The sequence below is a fragment of the Oxyura jamaicensis genome, chromosome 1, assembly GCF_011077185.1.
Source record: "Oxyura jamaicensis isolate SHBP4307 breed ruddy duck chromosome 1, BPBGC_Ojam_1.0, whole genome shotgun sequence".
Lineage (NCBI taxonomy): Eukaryota > Metazoa > Chordata > Aves > Anseriformes > Anatidae > Oxyura > Oxyura jamaicensis.
The window spans coordinates 20,708,826-20,729,936 of NC_048893.1; the positions used below are offsets into that span (position 1 = coordinate 20,708,826).

The following is a 21,111-nucleotide window of genomic DNA, read 5'->3' on the forward strand; positions in this document are numbered from 1 at the left end:
GGGAAAGGGAAAGGGAAAGGGAAAGGGAAAGGGAAAGGGAAAGGGAAGATAATATTAGTGGTATTCATTCCCAACTGTATCACTACAAACAATGCAATACTGAGTTACAATTTCATCTCCTGTTAGTACTAGCAGTAGTAATCCACACTTAGGTTACTATAAAGAAATCTTGTAAACTGTATGAAAGATCTATTACATTACAGTTCTGTTGTCTTCCCTTCTCAGCACTAGGGCACAAGCCCATCCCACACGGACCATGGTGTCCAACTCCTGGCTCCACACAGGATCACCCAAAAATCATACCCTGTGTCTGAGAGCATTGTCCAAACCCTTCTTGAACTCGGCAGGTTCGGTGCTATGACCACTGTCCTGTTCCAGTGCCCGACCACCCTCTGGGTGCAGAACCTTTCCCTAACCCCCAGCCTGACCCTCCCCTGTCCCAGCTCCATGCCGTTCCCTCGGGTCCTGTCGCTGTCCCCAGAGAGCAGAGCTCAGCGCCTGCCCCTCCGCTCCCCTCGTGAGGGAGCTGCAGGCCGCCATGAGGCCTCCCCTCAGCCTGCTCTGCTCTGGGCTGAACGAACCAAGGGACCTCAGCTGCTCCTCATACGTCTTCCCCTCTACGCCCTTCACTGTCTTTGTAGCCCTCCTCTGGACACTCTCTAATAGTTTCATGTCCTTCATATATTGTGTCTCCCAAACCTGCACACAGTACTCGAGGTGAGGCGGCACAGCACAGAGCAGAGCAGGACAATCCCTTCCCTTGCCCAGCAGAGCTGGGCCTGATGCACCCCAGGGTATGGCTGGCCCTCCTGGCTGCCAGGGCACTCTGCTGGCTCAGCTTCAACGCTCTGTTGACCAGCACCCCCAGATCCCTTTCCACAGGGCTGCTCTTCAGCCTCTCATCTCCCACACAAATGGGATATATTTAATGACAAGCCCCTAAATATTTTTTTCCTTCATTGGTTCCAGTTTTGCTGCATCACTACCCAAATTTGTTGTTTCTAACACTTATCTAGACAGTTTTGATCCGATATGGATCCAGTAATTCATACTGTTATCTAGAGAGTTCCAAAACCCTCTTCAGACCCTTTGGGTCATGCTGGTTACATTTCACCCTGGTTACATTTCATCTATACCATACACTTTCTGGACAGAACTACCTTATTTTACTTGAACCTTGACTTCCCTGCCTAACTCGTATTAATCCAAGCAGTTTCTCTTTTCATGCAGAGACAACTTGCTCGCCCAAGCAGCAGACTAACCCATTTTGTGCTCACATGGTATCTTTGCCCTTGAATGGTTGCAGTCACCACCCTAGCTCCCACAAAAGGCTTCAGATGGTGTTGAATCACAGGGTTTGAGCAGGGCCTCTTGCCCATAGCGTGCTCCTGCCACGTGCCACTGCTTCCACCGAAGCAGACTCCTGTACATGACAAGCAGACACTGTAGACATAGCTAAGAGGATGTATTTCTACTTCAAAGCCTCACCACAGGCCTTTGTGTTAAAAAAGAGGACACAGGAAAGGTTGGACATAAAGAAGGCAGAAATTGATCTCTGCTGGTGGGCCGGCAGGCAGAACAAGGCAGATGACAGGCGGAAAGAGCCCAGGCCACATAATGTCCTCCTGCAGTGATCTCTTCCTTCCTCTGCGCAGAAGAGAGAAGCTGAAGTAGCAGCAGCAGGAGCGAGGGATTGCAGCCAGCCAGCCTAGCACTCTGTTGTCACCCGCCAAGCCTGCAGTGTCAGCATGATCTCCTGTCACCTGCACGATCCTCTTTTGCTTGAATGTGTTACCCATGCTCAACAGAAAGGAAAGGACCTGGATTCAGTATAGCTTCTCCAAGCATTTTAATGGGGCTGGTTGGAAATGATCTTCAGACCTGAATGGAAGGGAGCAAAATTTATTTTTGATCAGTCACTTATGCTTGAGAAATACCATACAGCAAAGTGAGGACAAACTTTTGAGGTCCAGTTGAGCGGGATTCCCCCCAGGGACCTGAGGGATTGAGAGGATGAGACACAAATGAGCCCAGAAGTTGAGATCCATTAGCAAGGAGATAGAAACTACTGGGAAGAAAAAAAAAAAAAAAAAAAAGCTTCACCAACGTCAGCAGCAGCATTATTATATCTTAGTGTTAAGACTCACTTTTTCTTGACAAGAGAACACAGCCTCCTCATACTGCCAAAGGCTCATCTCAGTGCCAGCAGCCACAGCCAGGCGGCACTGCCAGTTGCCACTTTTCACTATCATCTGGCCCCTCACTTAATTTTACTGCCAGAACTCTCACCTCCATGCTCAGCCCCACTGTCACAACCCACTGCCAACTGCCAGTCCCCACTGCCAGCTCTAGGCAGCCTTGTCTCGCTGGGTGCGTCCGCACTGCATCCAAAGGCATGCCTGCGGCTCACGTAGACAGGCAGCAGCACTGACAGAGCCATGGTAGCACCGGCTGCAAACCCAGCCCAGCGAGAGCATCTCTGCTCCTTTCCCTGTCATCAGGGAAGTCTTATCCTTTCCATAAAGATACCCCGGGGGACCGCATGAAGGAGTCGTGGTAGCATGACTGATGTTAAAACAGCCAGCTAAAAAGGCAGCGATTCCCAAGTGACTAGGAACTGACAAGGACAGCATGCAGTCGCCCTTGAGGAAATGGCTGAGCTGGCCAAGATGTAATGTAAGAGACAGTGAGTGGGATTTATATGTAAACTCTGGACACCTACAATGTGGAAGTGATTCATCTCGTTTTGAAGAGGACATCTGCATTTGGTCACATGAACTTCACTGCTACATTACTTCTCTTATGTGATTCAGAACAGTGCCCTGTAACATCTAGCTCAGATGCCTTCAAGTTTGAATAGATAAATCTCGCCCTGCACCTAGAGGTGGTGTAGCCTCTTCTTATGGGGCAATTAATTCTGGAGGCCACAGGTCCCCCTGTCAGAATTTGCCATCTGTCTTTCACCATTGTTCATTTTCTTTTAAACTTCTGAACTTTCAGAACTTGAGAAATCAAGGCTTTAAAAGCTTCAAGAAGCAATATATTCTAAATGATAAAAACAAGTGATTTATTCAAACTGTGACTGCAAAATAATACTCCTTTTTTGATCTTTTGTTAGACTTAATTAGAATTCACTCACAAGCCTTTCCACTTTGATCTGTAAATCAAATTCCGACCCTACCAGCAGCTAGTGAAATATTTATTAGCACAGGATTATTATCACAGCCTGATTATTGTCTAGATTACCCAGCAGCATATATACCAGCATGTTATTGCTGAGGAACTTGGCCATGGTGTTTGTCTATAAATTATGACAGTAATTTTTCTGTGTCCCCGTCTCTGCCCTACTACAGGTCTTTGTTTACCCACATGTTTTGGTTTGACAGTACCGTTCCATCTTGACTGTCTCTTTGGCTTGCTACAGAGACATAATGTTGCCAAGCAATATTACAAAATCGATATGATTAAATCAAATAATGATATTACAATGAATAAAGCTTCAGAAGAGAAATTTAAATTACTCATGGAGGCCATTTATTTTAAAAACCAAGTGACTGATTTATGGTAATTTTCCTATGGGAGTAGGACTCCTTGCTTATTAAATGTGGAACTAGATATAATTTAGGGGAAAGATATAACAGATGTCTACAAAAGCATATGTGTCATGAAAAAGATGGATGGGGATTGATCCAAATACTTTCCCATAAACAGTGCCTATTGATTTAAAATACTCTCAAAAAAACAAAAGTAGTTGTTTTTCACGTAACAGATTGTAAGCCTGTAGAACTCCTTAATAAGGGATGTTGTGGACACCAGACCCAAGGAGAGACAAGAAAAAATACTACAAGAAGGGACTCTTTGGGTGTTATTACACCATCACAAGCTCAAGGAATTCCCTGGATACAGTTGGAAGCTGGAACAGTACTATGGAAAAGGCATCAACACAGGTTGCCTCATGTCCCATTACAGCCACTCTTGGAGATGAATACAGGACTGGATGGCCCCTAGATGTTAACACTGGGCTCCACAGCGGTGGTTGCTACAGGCTGGAACTCTTTCCTCATGTGAAAATATGAGGAAGCACCTAATTTTGACAGCAACTAAGTGGTAAGGTCTTAGGCTAGGGAAGATATGAGGAGAAACACCACAGAAGCCTCAGAAAACAAAAAGCAAGCAGCTTGTTTTGAATTAAGTAACTGGATGGGCAATAGAGGATTTGAAAAGGAGATGACAAAGTGAGGATTAGGAAAATGGTCTTTCAGCAACACTCTCAACAAGCAGGACAAGACTGTCAGCAGCACGGAAAAGCATGATGAAATGACTGTGATTTTGAAAGTCTTAGGAAAAGTTTTGCAAATCAGCTGTGCTGGTTCGGGCTGTCAGCCCACCTCGCTCAGTGTGGTCCCTCTGGCTGCAGCAATAACAAGTGCATAAGGAGTTTGAGTTCTTTGTTGTTAGTTTGGAAAGCCTGTATTTTAGAGGCTGACAAAATGCATGTGTAGCCCAAACACAGCCATGGCGAGAGAATCTGGCACATTCACCCTGCATCCTGGCTATGCCATCCTGCCATGAGCTCATTTCCAGAGCTCATGGCATCACTGCTCTGCTTCCCACCTCGCCCTGCCTATGCTGCTGCCCAGCTGCTGGCCAAGAGCTCTGCTGTGCTACACTGCAAGCACCTGCTGTACCTGGGCAAGGGGGTGAGAAGAGAAGGTCTTCTGCCCACGAGGCAGAGGCTGCATGTTGGTCCTTGGAGCTGCCTCTGCTGCCACGGAGCCTATGGTGGGTGAGGAGCTGGGAAAATGAGGCAAGTGATGGTGACAGCTCTCATGCCTTCTCGCCCCCAGTGCCCTTCAGGAGCGTGCGGCAATGACAGCTTTGTCTCTACTGTCTGGGCTCCTTCATCAGGGCTGTCGACATCAGGACATCCCTCTTGCCTGGCTCATTACATCCCTGCCTGCATGGAAGGACCCCTACAAAGAAGCATTATTTAAGTTTGCATCCAATATTTAAGCTTGAATAATTGAACTTGAATAGCAAGCAAGGATCATCATATTGTTCCCAGTGAGTGGGGAAAGGGAAATTTCAAGGCAAAGACAAAAATCTCTGCCTTACTCCTGCTGTGTTGCAGATGACAACTGCAAATCTTTGACAGAGAGGAGAAAAAAAAAAAAAAAAATGTCAGCGATAGTTGTTTAAGCGTATCTCTGGTTTTCATCCGAGCTCTGCTAAATATAAACTCCGCAAATAACTTGGGAACGAGGGACTGCGACCTGGAGCTTTTGTCTGGAGCTGCCAGCTGTGATGCAGCACACACGTCCTTTGATGCAGAGTGCCCCCACCGGGGCTTTAGAACCCTTCCAGCGGGGACACCTCGCCCTGAGGTGCCTCGGCTGCGGGCCCTCGGGGGCTGCGGCTGCTCCCCCCCTCAGGAGGCGGCGCGGCCCCGGCGTCCGCCCGCCGCCGACCTCCGCGAGCCTCCGCGGGCTCCCGACGCATGCGCGCTGCCGCCAGCGGTGCCTCCCGCAGGGACGGGGCCGCCGCAACGTGTTGCGCGCTGCAGCCCCCCGGGCTTGTGCCTGCTGCGGCTGCTGCCTTCTCCTCCTCCTCCTCCTCCTCCTGCTGCTGCTGCTGCTGCTGCTGTTCCCAGCCTGGCAGGCTCCAGCTGCTCGCATCAGATCCTTAAAGGACCTCTGCGCTCCCGCAATTCATTCCGGTGCTGCTCTCTCCTCCTCCTCCTCCTCCTCCTCCTCCTCCTCCTCCTCCTCCCCGCTGCTGCTGCTGCTGCCAGCCCCCGTTGAGCCGCCCCGCACGCTGCAGCCCGGCGTTTCCATGCATTGCCAGCCAGCCGCGGCGATAGCCAGCACCGCCCGCACGCCGCTCGCCCCCCGCCCCGAAGCGGCGGCGCGGGGACCTTTCTGCCGGCAGGAAGGACCGGTGTAAGTTTATTTGCGCCTTCCGCTGCTGTTGGCAAGGCAGCGCCTGTGCTCGCCAGCCCCTGCGAACCGAGGGAGCCGAAGCTGCCAGGTAAATGCCCGCTCCCTCGGCCGCAGCAGCGCTCGGCGGGGGGCAGCCCCAGCCCGTGCTGTCGCATGGCCGGGCACGGCGGGGACACGGCTGCCAGCGGCTGCTCGGCTCCTCCCGGCCTCCCTCTGCGGAGCTCCGGGGGGAGGCAGCCCTTCTGCAGCACCCTTGGATGGCTGCTGCCGCCGGGGCGGGGGTGGCTGCCACCGCTCCCCGGGGCTGCGGGGACACGGGGAGGTCGGGCTGGGGCGGGGAGGCCGTGCGGGACCCCCACCCCACCCCACAGCACCCCACAGCACCCCAAGCCCTGCCGACCCCACCGCCACCCTGTCGGTGTTGTCCCCGCAGGCCACCACCCGTCCCCGTCCCCGGGGGAGGCCCGTCGGCGTGAGGCCGCCCGCAGCCGCCGCCACCACCGCTTATGCAACACATCATCGATAACCACCCCGACATGGCCACCGCGCTGCTGGCAGGCGAGAAGCTGAAGGAGCTCATCCTGCCCGGGCAGCAGGATGACAAGGCGGGCGCGCTGGCGGCTCTGCTCCTCCAGCTGAAGCTGGAGCTGCCCTTCGACCGCGTGGTCACCATCGGCACCGTCCTCATCCCCATCCTCCTCGTCACACTCGTCTTCACCAAGAACTTTGCTGGTAAGGGCAGCGGGCCCCGACAACGGCCCCAAAAATGCCCCCAGTGGCTCCCCCCTTTGTGGAGGGCTCCTCGAGGGAATAGGCAGCGGGAGCAGGGGGGCCGCGGGGTGCCCCAAGGGCCAGCGGTGCTGAGGGAGGGGAGCGGGCAGCTCCATGTCAGTGGTCCACCAGAGCGCCTCTTTCTGCTTCGTTACGTGGAGCTGGCGAGGTGTAAAGACGAGGCACGGCCTAAGCGTTGGTCCTGATGTTGAGTCAGGCATGTGCAGCACGGGTGTTTGGTCCACAAGGTAGAGGTGTGCTGTGTTATACTGGCTGCTGTGGTAATTATGTACATGTACACGCCTCTTGGGCTTTCCTGTATCATGTTATCTCTGGTATTTAAGGGCCTGCATAAAATTTTTCACAGGTTAAAAAGCCCAGCTTGATTGCCCATCACAGCCAACACATTGTCCTGCCTGTCTGGAAGGTTAGTCCAGGTTTGTCTGGGAGGTTAGTTCAAGTCTTCGTGAGCCTCAGAATCATTCACACAGTAAACTGCTGTGACATCTGGGCCGTTAGCAAGGCAGGTAACCATTGCGTTACTTTCTGAAGTATCGCCTTCAAGAGTGGAGCTGACAGCATGGGACTTATTTTGGGTCCCCTGAGGCTCCATTCTGAAGATCCCTTGGAATTATTCGTGCCTTCAAGTACAGACTGGAAGCCTGTAGCTTGTATGGTTAGTGGGAATTAGCTGTGTTTGATCCGTAAACATATCCAAATCAGGCTCTTACTTTGCATGTGGCTTTGGGGTTGACTTCCAACACTTACAATGAAAGCAAGCATAAAGGAGAAATGACCTCGAAGAGTAACTGCTTGTGAAGAACATCTTGCTTTTTATATATATATATATATACATTTATATATCTTAAATTCTTCAGCCACAGTTGATGATAGCCTCATTTTTTGCATGGTCATCTAGAGGTATCTTAAAGAGACGATATTTTCAGGGCACACTGAGCTCGTTGAACGTCTGAAAACTGTCTCTTCATAGTGACCTAAAGGCAAGATACAGCCACTTTTGTGGGTCCTTCGTGTAGAATGCAAAAGTGTTGGGTCCCTTCCTCTACTTGGTTTGTAGAGAAGTAAACATCAATGAAAAGGCAAGCCTACAGAAGGCAATGAGAGTGCTTACTTCATACTGTTTGAGATTTACAAATTTGAATATTAGTAGCCTAAAGATAGCCTTGGGTGCCAGAAAGGTTGTGCCCTTTCACTTAGGTTTCTTTACTGTAGTGTGTGTTTCCTACCAGAGATCTGTGATGAATCACTGCTTGCGCAGACAGCAGGAACTTGCTCTGTATGAACAAGTCCTCTGAGGCTGCAGATTGCAGAGGAAGACACAATTCTTAGAGACTCAGAGATTTATACAGGGGATGTTCCTCTGACAGTCTACACAGTGGTCCATGCAAGTTTATGGAAGGAGTTTAGCAATTTTACTCACTACTCACATCTGCCCATATTTCTGCAATTGGGTGTATTTTATGCTATGAAAGACTACTTTCTAGGACAACAGTTGTGGTCTTAAATGTTGCAGTTCTTTTTTGTTTTGTTTTGTTTTTTTCAGAAGTACCAAAAGCAATGTCATTTCTGTCTAGTCACAGACCTCATGTGCTCATTTGACCCTGTAAGGGCATATGCAATGCTACAGCTTTGGGGCAGAGTGGCTGGAAAGCTGTGCAGAGGAAAAGAATTTGGGGATGTTGGTTGATACTCGCCTGAACATGAGCCGGCAGTGTGCCCAGCTGGCCAAGAAGGACAACGGCATCCTGACTTGTAACAGGAATAGTGTAGCCAGCAGGACCAGGGAGGTGATCATTCCCCTGTACTCTGCTCTGGTGAGGCTGCACCTTGAGTGCTGTGTGCAGTTTAGGGCCCCTCACTACCAGAAGGACATTGAGGCCCTGGAGTGTGGCCAGAGAAGGGCTACGGAGCTGGTGAAGGGCCTGGAACACAAGTCCTGTGAGGAGCAGCTGAGGGACCTGAGGTTGTTTAGTTTGGAGAAGAGGAGGCTCAGGGGAGACCTCATTGCTCTCTACAACTACCTGAAAGGAAGGTGTGGGGAGCTAGGGGTTGGCCTCTTCTCACAGGTAACTGGTGATAGGACAAGAGGGAATGGCCTCAAGTTGTGCCAGGGGAGGTTCAGGTTGGAAATTAGGAGACATTTCTTCTCAGAAAGAGTAGTCAGGTATTGGAACACAAGGGATGTTGTGGTGTCACCGTCCCTGGGGGTGTTTAAGGAAAGCTTGGACGTGGTACTTAGGGGCATTATTTAGTGGGTGATATTGGTGGTAGGGGGACAGTTGGACTAAATGATTTGGAGGGCTTTTCCAACCTTAATGATTCTCTGATTCTATATGCTCTATAAGAGCAGTAACCTGTTATGTGCTACCCAGACAAAGCTTACAAGGTAACACAAAAAGCACCGTAATGTCACTGGAAAAACATGGGACAGCACTCTTATCTCATACAATATACATACAATGAGAGAAAGGAAAAAAAGATACAAGAAAATGTCATACAAACTGAAAGGGGCTGATGAAACCAGACTTCTTTTTCAGGTTCAATAACAGAGCTCAGGATTGGTGGATTCAATTCTGCTTCTAATGAACTCAAAATTAGGAGGAGTTTTGCTCTTAAATGTGACTTGATTTAGATGTTTACAGCCCTGTTACCAAAACAACATTTACTCAAACTTCTTTACTAAGAAGGTTGTCCAGAGACACTGACCATGATAAAAGCAATAGTCCTGCTGAGTATGTGCTTATTGCTGGCTCTGCTGTTTGTGTTACGTTTCACCCATGTGCTGCCACTGATCTTTAAAAAAAATATCTTTTTATTGCTTTGTATATTGCTTCCTGTATGCAATTTAAATAATACATATGAAAAGTGCAAACTGCTGACAAAAGTTCTGGCAAGAGGTTCCTGCTGCCGCTTTGGGTGTTAGTGTCGTAGTAGCTTCCCAGCCTTTTCTTTGTGCCCTTCTGTGCATTGGTTACAGCCTCAGAGTAGGAAATAAAAACTGATGCTTATTATTATTCCTAATTCTGTTAATGATATCCAGTGCAAGGTATTTAAAGCTACCATCATGCTGCTAAAGCAAGAAAAAACCCCTTTTCTGGTTTCTGTCCCCTCTTACTTGAAAAGTCTTGTAGTCTTGTAGAAGCTCTTGGAAGAGAGGTGTGCACGCTCAGGGTGTAGTAGTGAACGTGGTTTCTCACAAACCCTTGAGTGCCTAGAGGAGATAAAACCATACATACTGCTGATCTGCCTGTGAGTTTATGGAGGATCCAGCTTACCTTAAAGCCTAGTCAGGAGTGACTGGGCACAATGCGGTGAGAGGCTTCTGGGCCCGCACAGCACTCCGTGTGAAGGTGGAGCCCAGCCTCAGCACACGAGGCAAAGAGGGCATGTGTTATGACAAATGGATTTAAAAGATGATCATTTATTTATGATTTTAGAAATCATTATGTCCGTGGGATAATACATTGCATAGTGTAGTTTTCCTGTGGGTGAAGATAAAGTTACTTAATGAATTGTGTTGTTTTAATGGCAGGGGCAAAGTGGTTGTTTAGGTTAATGTACTTGCTGTTCGTGTACTTGATTTGTTCATCCTCATGTTTGAATGCTCTGATCTTTACATTGCTTTTGAGAAATTAAATCACAAATTGTATAATGCTTGCACTGGCACCTCTGCAAAGAAATGACTACAGCCTTTCTTTGCACTACCCAAGCTTTCTTTCATAAGAAAAAAGAAAGTCCCTCAGCTAACACCTTCTATTATCATTTCTGAGTCTCCCAATTCTCCTTTAATGTTTTTGTAGCAAACTAGTGTGATTCCAGGAAGGAAGCACCTAGAAAAGTAATTAAGTAAATCTGTGTGCAGTATTTATACTGTGCAAAAGAACTGACTTGACGGTCAGAGAGTGGTGGTTAATGGTGCTATGTCCAGGTGGAGGCCAGTGACAAGCGGTGTCCCTCAGGGGTCTCTCTTGGGAGTGGTGCTTTTCAATATCTTCATCAATGCCATAGATGAAGGGGCTGAGTGCACCCTCAGCAAGTTTGTAGACACCACCAAGCTGAGTGGTGCAGTTGATACACCAGAAGGAAGGGATGCCATCCAAACGGACCTGGACAGGCTGGAGAAGTGGGCCCATGTAAACCTGGTGAGGTTCAACAAGTCCAAGTGCAGGGTGCTGCACCTGGGTCGGGGCAATCCCAGACATGAGCACAGAATGGGAGAAGAGCTCATTGAGAGCAGTCCTGTGGAGAGAGACTTGGGGTTTCTGGTGGACAAAAAGCTCGACATGAGCCAGCAGTGTGTTCTGGCAGCCCAGAAGGCCAACTGCTTCCTGGGCTGTATCAACAGAGGGGTAGCCAGCAGCTCGAGGGAGGTGATTGACCCCCTCTGCTCTGCCCTTGTGAGGCCCCACTTGGAGTGCTGCATCCAGGTCTGGGGCCCCCAGCACAAGAAGGATGTGGACCTGTTAGAGCAGATCCAGAGGAGAACTATGAGGATGATCAGAGGTCTGGAGCATCTGTCCTATGAAGAAAGTCTGAGAGAGCTGGGGCTGTTCCATCTGGGGAAGATAAGGCTCTGGGGAGACCTCATTGCAGCCTTTCAGTACTTAAAGGGGTCTTATAAAAAGGATGGAGAAGGACTCTTTACTCAGGTAGATGATCGGACAAGGGAAATGGTCTTAAACTAAGAGAGGATAGATTCAGATTAGACGTTAGGAGGGAGGGTAGTGAGGCACTGGAGCTGGTTGCCCAGAGAAGCTGTGGATGTCCCATTCCTGAAGGTGTTCAAGGCCAGGTTGGATGAGGCCTTGGGTTGGAACTGGGTGATTTTTAAGGTTCCTTCCAACCCAAACCATTCAATGATTCTGCAATAAAGTCATTCAGGAGCAGTAGTCAGCAACCTCATACAAAGAAAGCCCAGACAAGCACCCACAAGAGACAAATGATTAGTCTCCCTTTCTAAAACTCACCCATGGGCAGACTTCATATACTATCAGGATGTCTTTTATGGACCAGTGTGCACTGAACCTTGAGGATGTCAGGGAAAGTTTTGGAGGCATTTGCCCTCTGTGCGCTGCTTAGAAGGGTGCCTGCAGCAGGCAGTGTCGGCAAAGGAAACCTCTCTGGTAGCGATGTTCTTGTTGAGAGCTACAGTGCGTACAGGTGGTACCAGGGGAATTTACTTGGTTTCATTCTGTTTTATTTCAGAAATTACTACCTTAAAAATCATAATTTATTATTTTATTTAAATACAAATACCAATGTGTTTGAAGTTCTTTCAGAACAGTGGCATGCCCCCATTACACACTGTATGTTTTTTGATATCTGTTGCACCACTCCTGCATTGTAAGCACAGTGTTTTGCAAAGGTCTGTGCTTCTATTTTTTTCTTTAGGGGTTTTATTCCTCATATCTGAAGATCCAGACGCCTGATTTTTCATTCCCTAGCACCTTGAAGAATTAGTTACTCCTGTGCAAACTAGAAGTAAAATACAACTAATAATCTCAGGGTGGAGATCTCTGCTTTGGTTAGTACCACACTGTCCCAGTGCAGGGATAGATAACTGTGCCAGGTGCCAGCTAGCAGAGGAGCAAACTGTAAGCCTGGAAGTAGAGGTTGTCGCTTCTGTTCTTCCCATTTAGCTGCCTTGGAGCCTGCAGGGTTGTTCCCTTCCACATGATAAAGGGTTTGGGGTTCTTTATGTAGTTACCTACCTACTTACTTGGAAAAAAATCATTTAAAGTGTTTTCTTGATGAAGCAGACTAGCCTTAGGCTAATATTTAGTGAAAAAAAATGATAAAATCCCAAACTTTAATTAAAGATTAGTGGGTAAGACTCTAAGATATGTAGTTGTAGTCCAGATGTAGTCTGTGTCAATGTTCAGCAGCTTTTTTTAGTTACAATGTTTCAGTATTTCCTATCAAGGCCTGGTGAGTCTAGCAAAGCACAGACCTAGATAAAAGGGGCTGGTCCTCTAATATACTGCATTTCCATTTTTACTTCCTTTCCAAAATGCAGAAAATGTGTGATATTAGACTGTAACATTCATTATCTGTTTGACAGGGATCTGGTGTTCCGTGGTTTTTCATCCTGCTCTCTACTCTCCCTGGTTTTACCATGGAGCTAATGTTCACACCCCACAGCCACAAGCGGGGCTTTGTTGGGTGTTGAACACCTCTCTCCATCAGCAAGTGTGGTGTCTGTCCTCTGACACTGGCAGTGAACGGCAGCCTTCCGTAGTAAAATGTCTCACGGCCTTTGCTTAGATTCCAAGACACCATGGACAAGGAGACACTTGGCTTTCCTTACGAGCTGCTTGGTTTGTATTGTTAAATGTTTTCAGTAAGTGGTTCAAATGCTCAAAAGTTCAGTGTTATGCTGTGTTCAGAGGCAAGACCATCAGCAATGTCAGTGGGAGGTTCACTCTGTTAGGGACTGGTGAGAGGTGGGTCCCAAAGGGGAGTATCTTGCTCTTACTGTTTTGTGTTATCTTCACAATATTGAAATATTTTGGTTTCCAAATTTTCAAAAGCTTTAGGATTCATGTTGTCAGCCACAGCAATTGCTAAGTCATATTCCTCATGTACAGTGCCTTGTGCTTTCTATTCACAGTGAATCATTCTGTATTGCAGTCATGTCTGCTTTTCCTTCAGAAGTTGTTTAATGCCAATACTTTATTAAAATAAAGCAAAACAGTCATCCAGTTGATTCTTATACTCTAGTCAAAAGCCAAGCTTTGGTGTTGATTTTCTTGCTAGGTTTATAAAACAGCACCTACCAAATACGAAAAAGTTGCTCATAAATACTGTATTTCTATGTCTCTTAGCAGTTACGTAGCTCAGCCCTCTACCACCCTTCTGCTAGAAAATTCTCATGAGGAAGTAATGGAAGGAGCCAGTAAGTTAAATGACTGAAGGGTCAGTTCAAGTTTTATGTTTTATTTTCTGATTTGTAATCATTTTGCATAAGCAATGCTTACTTCACTGTGTAGTACAGTGTATGCGTGAGTTCAGTGTCTCTTTATGCATTTCACCCTACAGTATCTTTGAAGTAGAATATGTTGCAAGATAGAATTTTATGTTGTATTGCTGGTCAGCTTTTCTAATTTGTATTTCTATCTCAGGTTGTGGGCAGCATATTTACACACGCTCACTTCCTGACTTGACTGTTAGTTGGCTTTTGAGCTTATTTTCCATTTTTACTCTGTACTTAAAGCCACATATAGTAAAAAAGTGAAGGTGATGTTTTCCCAAATGGTTACTGTTAGTGCTAAAAGTACTGGGCCAGATTGTTATATGTATGCATTTGAGGACATGGATTGAGAAATTAGTTCTGAGGTGGTATTAGCTGCTGAGACACTCCTTAAATTCTCTTCTCACACCTCTTGTGTTTAAGTGCTTTCTAATCATGCATTTTTTAAAATAACTGAAGTAGTGCAAGCAGCCACGGGCTGGCTGTGGTTCAGCTACTGGCTGTTTGCACTGCAGTTGGAATTCTTACCAAAGGGTGAGGGCAAAACACACAAACACAATGCTCATGAAATATGCAAGCTGGCTTTCTGTGATTTTTGGCCATTTAAAGATTTGTAGTTATGCAATTGAATGTTAAATAGGAAGGTAATCTTGAGGAAATGCATGAACCTCACAAACTTAATCATTCCACTGCAATTCCTAGAGGCCACAGACATTTTTCTGTCACGAATTCCATCTCTCAGTCTTCACTGACATATACATGTTGTCTTTTTTTTCATACTGACTTTGATGACTCTGTCTACACTATTAACCCTTTTATTTTTTTCTTCTGTCTCATATGTGAGGTCCAAAATCTGAATAAGATTTAGCTTAATAGATACTTTCGGGATAACTTCAACAATCTGAACAGATAGATGGGTCAAAAGCATTCTTGTTTAAGAGCTACTTAATTCATCGGTTTAAGTCAAGAGGGAACCTTTTGAATAAATAAGAGTAAGGTTGGGACTGTTTTTCAAAGCTACTATGAAGCATTTTGAAGCTTTTTCTCTCTAAATTAGACAGAAATTATGCATCCATGATCTAGAAGTCTCAGCTTGTAATGCTTCTTAGATTGGTAAAGCTCTTCAATGAGAATCTGTATCATTCCTGAGTTCCCTGGGTTTTTTGAATGCTAAAGATGACTGCAGCAGGCAACTTCAGTAGGTATACACATTTAATTAAAAAGCTGAATTATTTCACAGTAGACTGGCATCATTCTTGCAGAGGTTTCTTTTTTTTCCCATGATACAGGATTTATTCTAAGAAAAATGTTGAAAATAGTGCAGGTGTTTCCATCATAATGGATTTTGTATATTATTCTCTTGCATTTGAACTTGGAAACACAGTAGTACTTCTTAAGATAGTAAGGTTTGGGGATTTATTTGCTTTTCTTCTCTGGCACCAGTTGCTGAATGCATGGTGCGTTTTTTGCAGCTTGGAGCTCAGTGACCATTTCTGGAGCATTTCAGCTGTACAGTGAAGTAATTATTTCTGAGGCTGAGGTGCCTTGTCTTCTGTGGGATCCACAAACTGTTCAGGAGGGCAGGAAACCTCCACACTGGAAGTTGCAGGGTCCCTGGGAGCCTATGAAGGCTGATTCTCTTACTCTGTCATGATAGATCAGCAGAGATCTGATACTTTACAACCTCCAATTGCTTTATACCTGGAGGGACCACTTTTCCAAAAACCAGTAGACCAGTCATCTCTGCCTCCAAATACTATGATATTAAAAGACCATAATTACCTAATGAACTAACTACTTGCATTTTTCTTCTTTTTTTTTTTTTTTTTTTTTTTTTTTTAATATTTTTTTTTCCAGGTGCTGTGTTCATGCCAAGAGGTACTTAAAACGAGCCATCTTTTTCATTTCTGACCATTAAAAAGCAGTAACGCAGTAGAACAAACCTGCTGTTTCCTGTTGTTTCCTGTGTTTGTGTTTTGCACTTGACCCTTGAATTAAGAAGCCACTCTTGTCTGTGTATCGTCAGTTTCACTAGGTATTCATTTCACCTTGGCATTTATGTGTTCTTGCAGTTTGCTTTAGGTGTTACTCTAGTGCGCATCATCCTAGTGTCTGGGTGCCTGTGTACCTGCTTTGGGGTTCCACCTCTAGAGGAGAATTTCTGAATTGTCCAAAAATATTTTTTGATCTTTTAGTAACATTAACACACTTTCCCATGTTACTTCTACCCCTATACAGAAGTTCTGACATACCAAATTGCACTTGCCTCCTTATATTAGGGATAATTGTAGAAGTAGATATTATTCAGATCTCTTCTTTAGGTTTGTCTGTCTGAATTTCATTAATTATATTTTGCGAATGCATTCTCTTAAAGTCAAATCTAACTTCTCATATCCTTTTAACATAGTACAAAGCAAATTATAATACGGAAACACACCTCTAGGTGCAAATACAAGCATTGTAATTTCCTTCCAGATGTGTTTTGTTTTCACATAAAGCTCTGTTGACCACAGGAAGAAAAGCTCGCAGTGTTGCTCAACAGTTCAGTCATTACAGAAAAGCTCTCTAACAACATTGTCACCGTACTGCGTGGCCATCGCGTGGTGGATGGTAGCTCCTTACTGAGGAAACATTTCTCCATTGGTGCAGCCTAAGGGATTTCATTTAGGTGTTTCTGCACCTTCTGTGTAACGGTTGCCATTTCTGGAATAATCTTCTCCAACAGATGTGAACATATGAACCGAGTAGGAGTAGGTATTTTTCTCATGAATTTTGCAGGGCAGGCATTACAAGTCTTTAAGCCTCAGGTTGCTGGTAAGTGAACTTCAGCATACCAGCTGATTTCAGAAGAGCTAATGTATGTTACATACAGGGAATACAGTCCTGCAAATCTGTATATACACTGGGAATGTGCAGTACTAATATAGTGATTCTGCAAATCCAAAATACATGCAATTTGAACAGCAGTCTTGCAATAAAAATGGCCCCAAATTATAAATATGGGGATATCACTGTAGGAAACCAATTGCCTGTTAGTCTTTGAAGCTGTTTATCTCACCCATGACAACTAATCCTTGTAGAATGTAAGTCAGTAAAACTTACTAGCAGATGGTTTCCTGTCTCATTTTCTTAGGGACTTTTATTTTAAGATTTTTTTCTTAAACAGGACAAGTGATTTCAGAGAGTGGTCAAAAAAGGCTATACCTTACCTTGTTGATCATGGAGAAATTTGTACCTTAGGAAGACTTCATGGGCATGGAACCTTTATTCAGAGTTGGAAAGAATATTCCCTAACAAAGGTAAAGGTATTGTCTTTTTGTTTTGATAACAATTATAATTCTTAATAATCAGCTTGCTAAGTTAAGGCTTAGTTCTATGAATGCTTTATTTTCTTAATCATATGAGTAAACTGAGTTAAATAGGACCGTATGACTACAATTGATACACAAAAGTAATTTCAGGAATCCATCCTCATGCTGTACTAATTTCTAACCTTTAAATACCCTTTAAATAAAGTAGTTGAAATAAACCTGTTAAATTAAAGGAGTTTTTTCCTGTGAATTAATTTGGATACTAGCCAGCATTTGTTAAAATTACATCCAAAATAGAGTTACAAATTCCTTATGGAAGCTTCTGGCTGGGATGGAAAAGCTGTTTACTGTTTAGATGACATCATTCTTACTTAGACTATATTTTCAGCCTTAGTAATATAAGTGTTTTTGTTCTGTTTTTCCAGAGAGAAGAGGATCCAGGACGTCTTCTTTTCCTTTTAAAAAATACTGAAAACTACTAAATAAATAATTTCTCTTTCTCAAAATAAACAGTTTGCTACCTGCTTTCTTGTGCATTCCTTTTAGTACTTGAGATGAATGAGGCATGTATGTCTGATTGCTTACACTTATGTGATACAACATAGGGAAGAGCAGTATGATAGAACTACACTTGTCAAATACTAACATCTATGGTTGAATTCAGGGAGCTTCTCATTTATCTTGGCTATTATAAACTTGTGTTGTAGCATCTGATGGGCAGGATGATTCAGAGATCCTACCTAAACACTGATTTTCTCCTTACAGTCAAGTGGAGAGGACCTTACAAGGAGCGCTTCAGAGAATTTGACTGAAATACCAGCTTTTCTTTGTAGGCAGGTTGAGCACCCGCATAAGGATGATTTAGCAGTCCTCTTCAAGAGGGTGAAAAGCCGCAGGCCCATGGTGAGTCTGCAATATATTTAACTCAGTACATATGCTTACCTGATACTTACCTGATACTCGGGTTTCCAGAGTTGGTGTCTGCTTCCCACTGGCATTCCCTGTGAGCGTGTCTGACAGAGCTTGAGGGTTTAGGCACTTGCCCAGGAGTTGGGAGACGCAGCCTGTTTGGCAGAACCTAAGCAGCATCTCTGCTGCCCGTAACCGATGTATGACTGTGGTGGTCAGGCAGCACGTTTACTCTTGGATCCTCAAAAAATTACTTGGACAAGAGACATACTAACCTTTGTCTTAGTATAGCAAGCACAATATTTTTTTTTTCTTTTTTTTTTCCAGTTATATTTTCTGAAAGCTGGGTTCCATTTTTTTCCTTTTTTTTTTTTCCTGTATGCTGTTAGGAAATTGTTCTTTGCCTCCTGCATTATTGAATCACTGTTTGGAACGCTGGAATCATGCAATCTAGTTGGAGGGTTAATGAGGTGTGATTTGTTTTTCCAGAGTAAATTCTAAAAGATGGAGGTCACAGGAAACATACACAATTTATTATTAGGATTTATAGTTTACTTTTGGTGAATATACTTTATTTCACAGGGAATATGGTAGGTGTGAAGGGTCATTTGCCCCTTTATATATAGGGGCATATACTGTGTATTAAAATATTTTCCTGTATTTTTAATGGCTACCAAAAACATTGCAAATGTGTTGTCCATATTTATTGAAGTAACTTTTGATTACTGCTTGTAATAAAACTTCAGAAGCTCAAAATTGCCCCCACCTACAGCATCAGTTCTTCAAAGAGAGATTCACATGCCTAATTTTATGCACTATGAGTAATCCCATTGGCTTCAAAGGAACCGCATGAAGTCCTTTTTAGAAGCAGGGTCTAATTTTTTTTTTTTTTTTTACTGTGTTGAATACTAAGAGGCTGGTATTGTTACGTTTATTTGAAAAACACAAATGTTTTTGTTAGATCCAATTCACTCACTTTTTCTAGGAAAACTTGTAAAAATAAACCTTGAAAGATACGGGAGAACAATACATAACTACCAGCTTGACTGTGTCTTGCTTGACAGCGTTGTCTCTATGTACCACATACTAGCTCACATTTTTGCAAAATTATTTTTTAATATATATAGGCAAATGGACACACACATACATACATGCACACAGCCTCCGTGGTGGACTGTGCTGTTGACATCTTTTGCTTTGAGATGCAAAACTGGGGCGTGAACGCTTAACTGCTTGTATTGCAGTGTAAGCCTTTGCATTCCTTTTCAGAAACAGCCATTTCTCAAAGGAGAAAAAAAGTGGCTCCTGTATGAAGCAGCCATTCTTGCTAGGCAAGACCTAGAGAAAAAAAAAAAAAATCACCTTGAGAACAACCAAGCACTGGAGGAGGTTGCACGGGTGGTTGTGCAGACTCCCCCTTTGGAGGTTTTCAGGCCAGACAAAGCCCTAGTCAAGTTGGTTTGAACTCAGTGTTGACCTTGTTTTCAGCACGAGGTTGGACTCAGGAACTTTCAAGGTTCCTTGCAGCGTTTCTGTGATTCTGTATTTGGGGTATAATTTCCAGAGCAGCAACTAGCAGATCGTCTGTTGGTAACTCTGTGTTCAGATCTGAGATTAATTTCTGCAATGGGAAGCTGCACAGGGGTTCCAACCCCAAACCTCAGCCCCCCAGCCCCTCATTTGAGGAATTTCAGAACTAAAAGTATTGTTTTTCCAGGGCTAAGCAGGATTAATTTATCTAACATGTTTAACACTTGCAGCCTGACAGAGTATTTAATTCAGGGGCTTTTAAAGAGGGCTGTTGAGTGTATGCTGAGGTGTGTAGAGGCTGGGGAACCACTGGGAGGAGGTGGCTGACCTTGGACTGAGAGCAGCAGAAGTGGTAGCCTGCACCTGAACAAAGCCCACAAGAATTTCTCAGAGCATTACTAACAGGCAGCAGACTTGGCAGCACCTAGCTTCCACACTTTGCCTTCACTCCTGCCTTCCACTTTGTCTCTCTAGGTTCTTTCTAACATTTTTCTGAGCACGGTCCCTGCCTTCATTCCTCTCCCTACCTTGCTTATCTTCTCCCAGTCATGTTCACTCTTTCATTCCCCTGAAGTATGTCCTTTTTACCACCATATGCCTGGAAGTAATTTTTCTCTAAGTAGTACTTAAACTGATAGGATGAGATGGTACAGAATGGAGCATGTGAAAAAACTTAGCTGTCCAGGGTTTTTATTTCTTCAAGTGGCATGACATTATTATTATGTTCCACAACTAACTAATTCTGCTTTGACTATTTTGTCTGTATATCCAAAAAGATTCAGTGAGATGTCTCATATTTTATTAATGAGTCTAGTTTTGTGGACTTCTAGAAGTTACTTACATGAACAGTGAGCAGGATAAAATGTATTTATGTACAACTGTTGAAAACATCTGATGTACTGCTCCTATGCTCATCTAATGGTATCGAAAAAGGGAAGCTAAGCTTCCTAGTATGCATCTTTATACTCAGCTCAGTATAAGATTAAGTCTAGTATACTTTATACTGTATTGATATCATGGACTTTTCCCCAGTGCATTATTTCTGAAAAGCATTAACACAGGGTTACTTAGTTTCTTTAAAATTATTCAAAAGGAGCATTTCATGGGAATGACACTGACTGTAAGCAATTATTGCAGAAAGGGAATTTGTTCTTAGGTATTCCTAATGATTTTTTTTTTTCTGAAAAAAACATGTTGAATGTCGTGTGTTGGAATGCAGTTAATACATTTGCATAGGTGGACCTAATGGCAGACCTTCAGGCTTTTAGCTTCCTGAGATTTTACAGAGCATGAGCACTGAAAATCTTGCAGTAGGCCATTACATTTAATGAAGAAATGTTGGGTTTAGTATTCCAGCTCCCAATACTGGTTACAGGCTAGTTGGGTAGTATCTTATTTTTTTGCCTTTGTTGCAGTTGCACATGTGTACAAGTCACAGGTACATGTCTACCCTCTACCACCTTTTCATTATTGTTTGGAACAATAATGACAAAAACAAAATTGTATCTTATTCTACTGTCATTTTATCATTTCCTACACAAATGAATAATTATGCCATATGCAATTAAACTGCCAAGTTTTGGGGAAAACTTTATATGAGTATAAACTTCAAATATGTACTTTTTATTTTATTTTTATATGATATGATCCAATATCAGAG

The 21,111-nt window shown here is 44.3% G+C and overlaps 2 protein-coding genes across 11 annotated transcripts in view; both read left to right on the top strand.

The window, feature by feature from the left end:
* Positions 1–5,981, top strand: part of LOC118178238 (formin-like protein 6) — a 9,401-nt gene extending 3,420 nt beyond the window's left edge. Inside the window, exons 2-3 of the mRNA XM_035346596.1 lie at positions 5,224–5,735; positions 5,776–5,981. Coding sequence (XP_035202487.1) covers positions 5,224–5,735; positions 5,776–5,943 — 680 coding nt within the window. The 3' untranslated portion in view covers positions 5,944–5,981. The remainder of the gene's footprint in view (positions 1–5,223; positions 5,736–5,775) is intronic.
* Positions 5,798–21,111, top strand: part of PANX2 (pannexin 2) — a 23,922-nt gene continuing 8,608 nt past the window's right edge. For 3 of the 10 annotated variants that reach the window (XM_035337804.1, XM_035337832.1, XM_035337793.1), the window contains exon 1: positions 6,534–6,671. Coding sequence is in view for 3 of the 10 variants with exons in the window: in XM_035337820.1 (XP_035193711.1) it covers positions 6,446–6,671 (226 nt within the window). In the remaining 7 variants the exon portion in view is untranslated. Of the gene's footprint in view, positions 6,028–6,372; positions 6,672–15,558; positions 15,737–16,867; positions 17,001–17,437; positions 17,538–21,111 lie in introns of those variants that run through there. The other 7 variants (XM_035337820.1, XM_035337822.1, XM_035337812.1 and 4 more) reach the window with 5 other exon arrangements.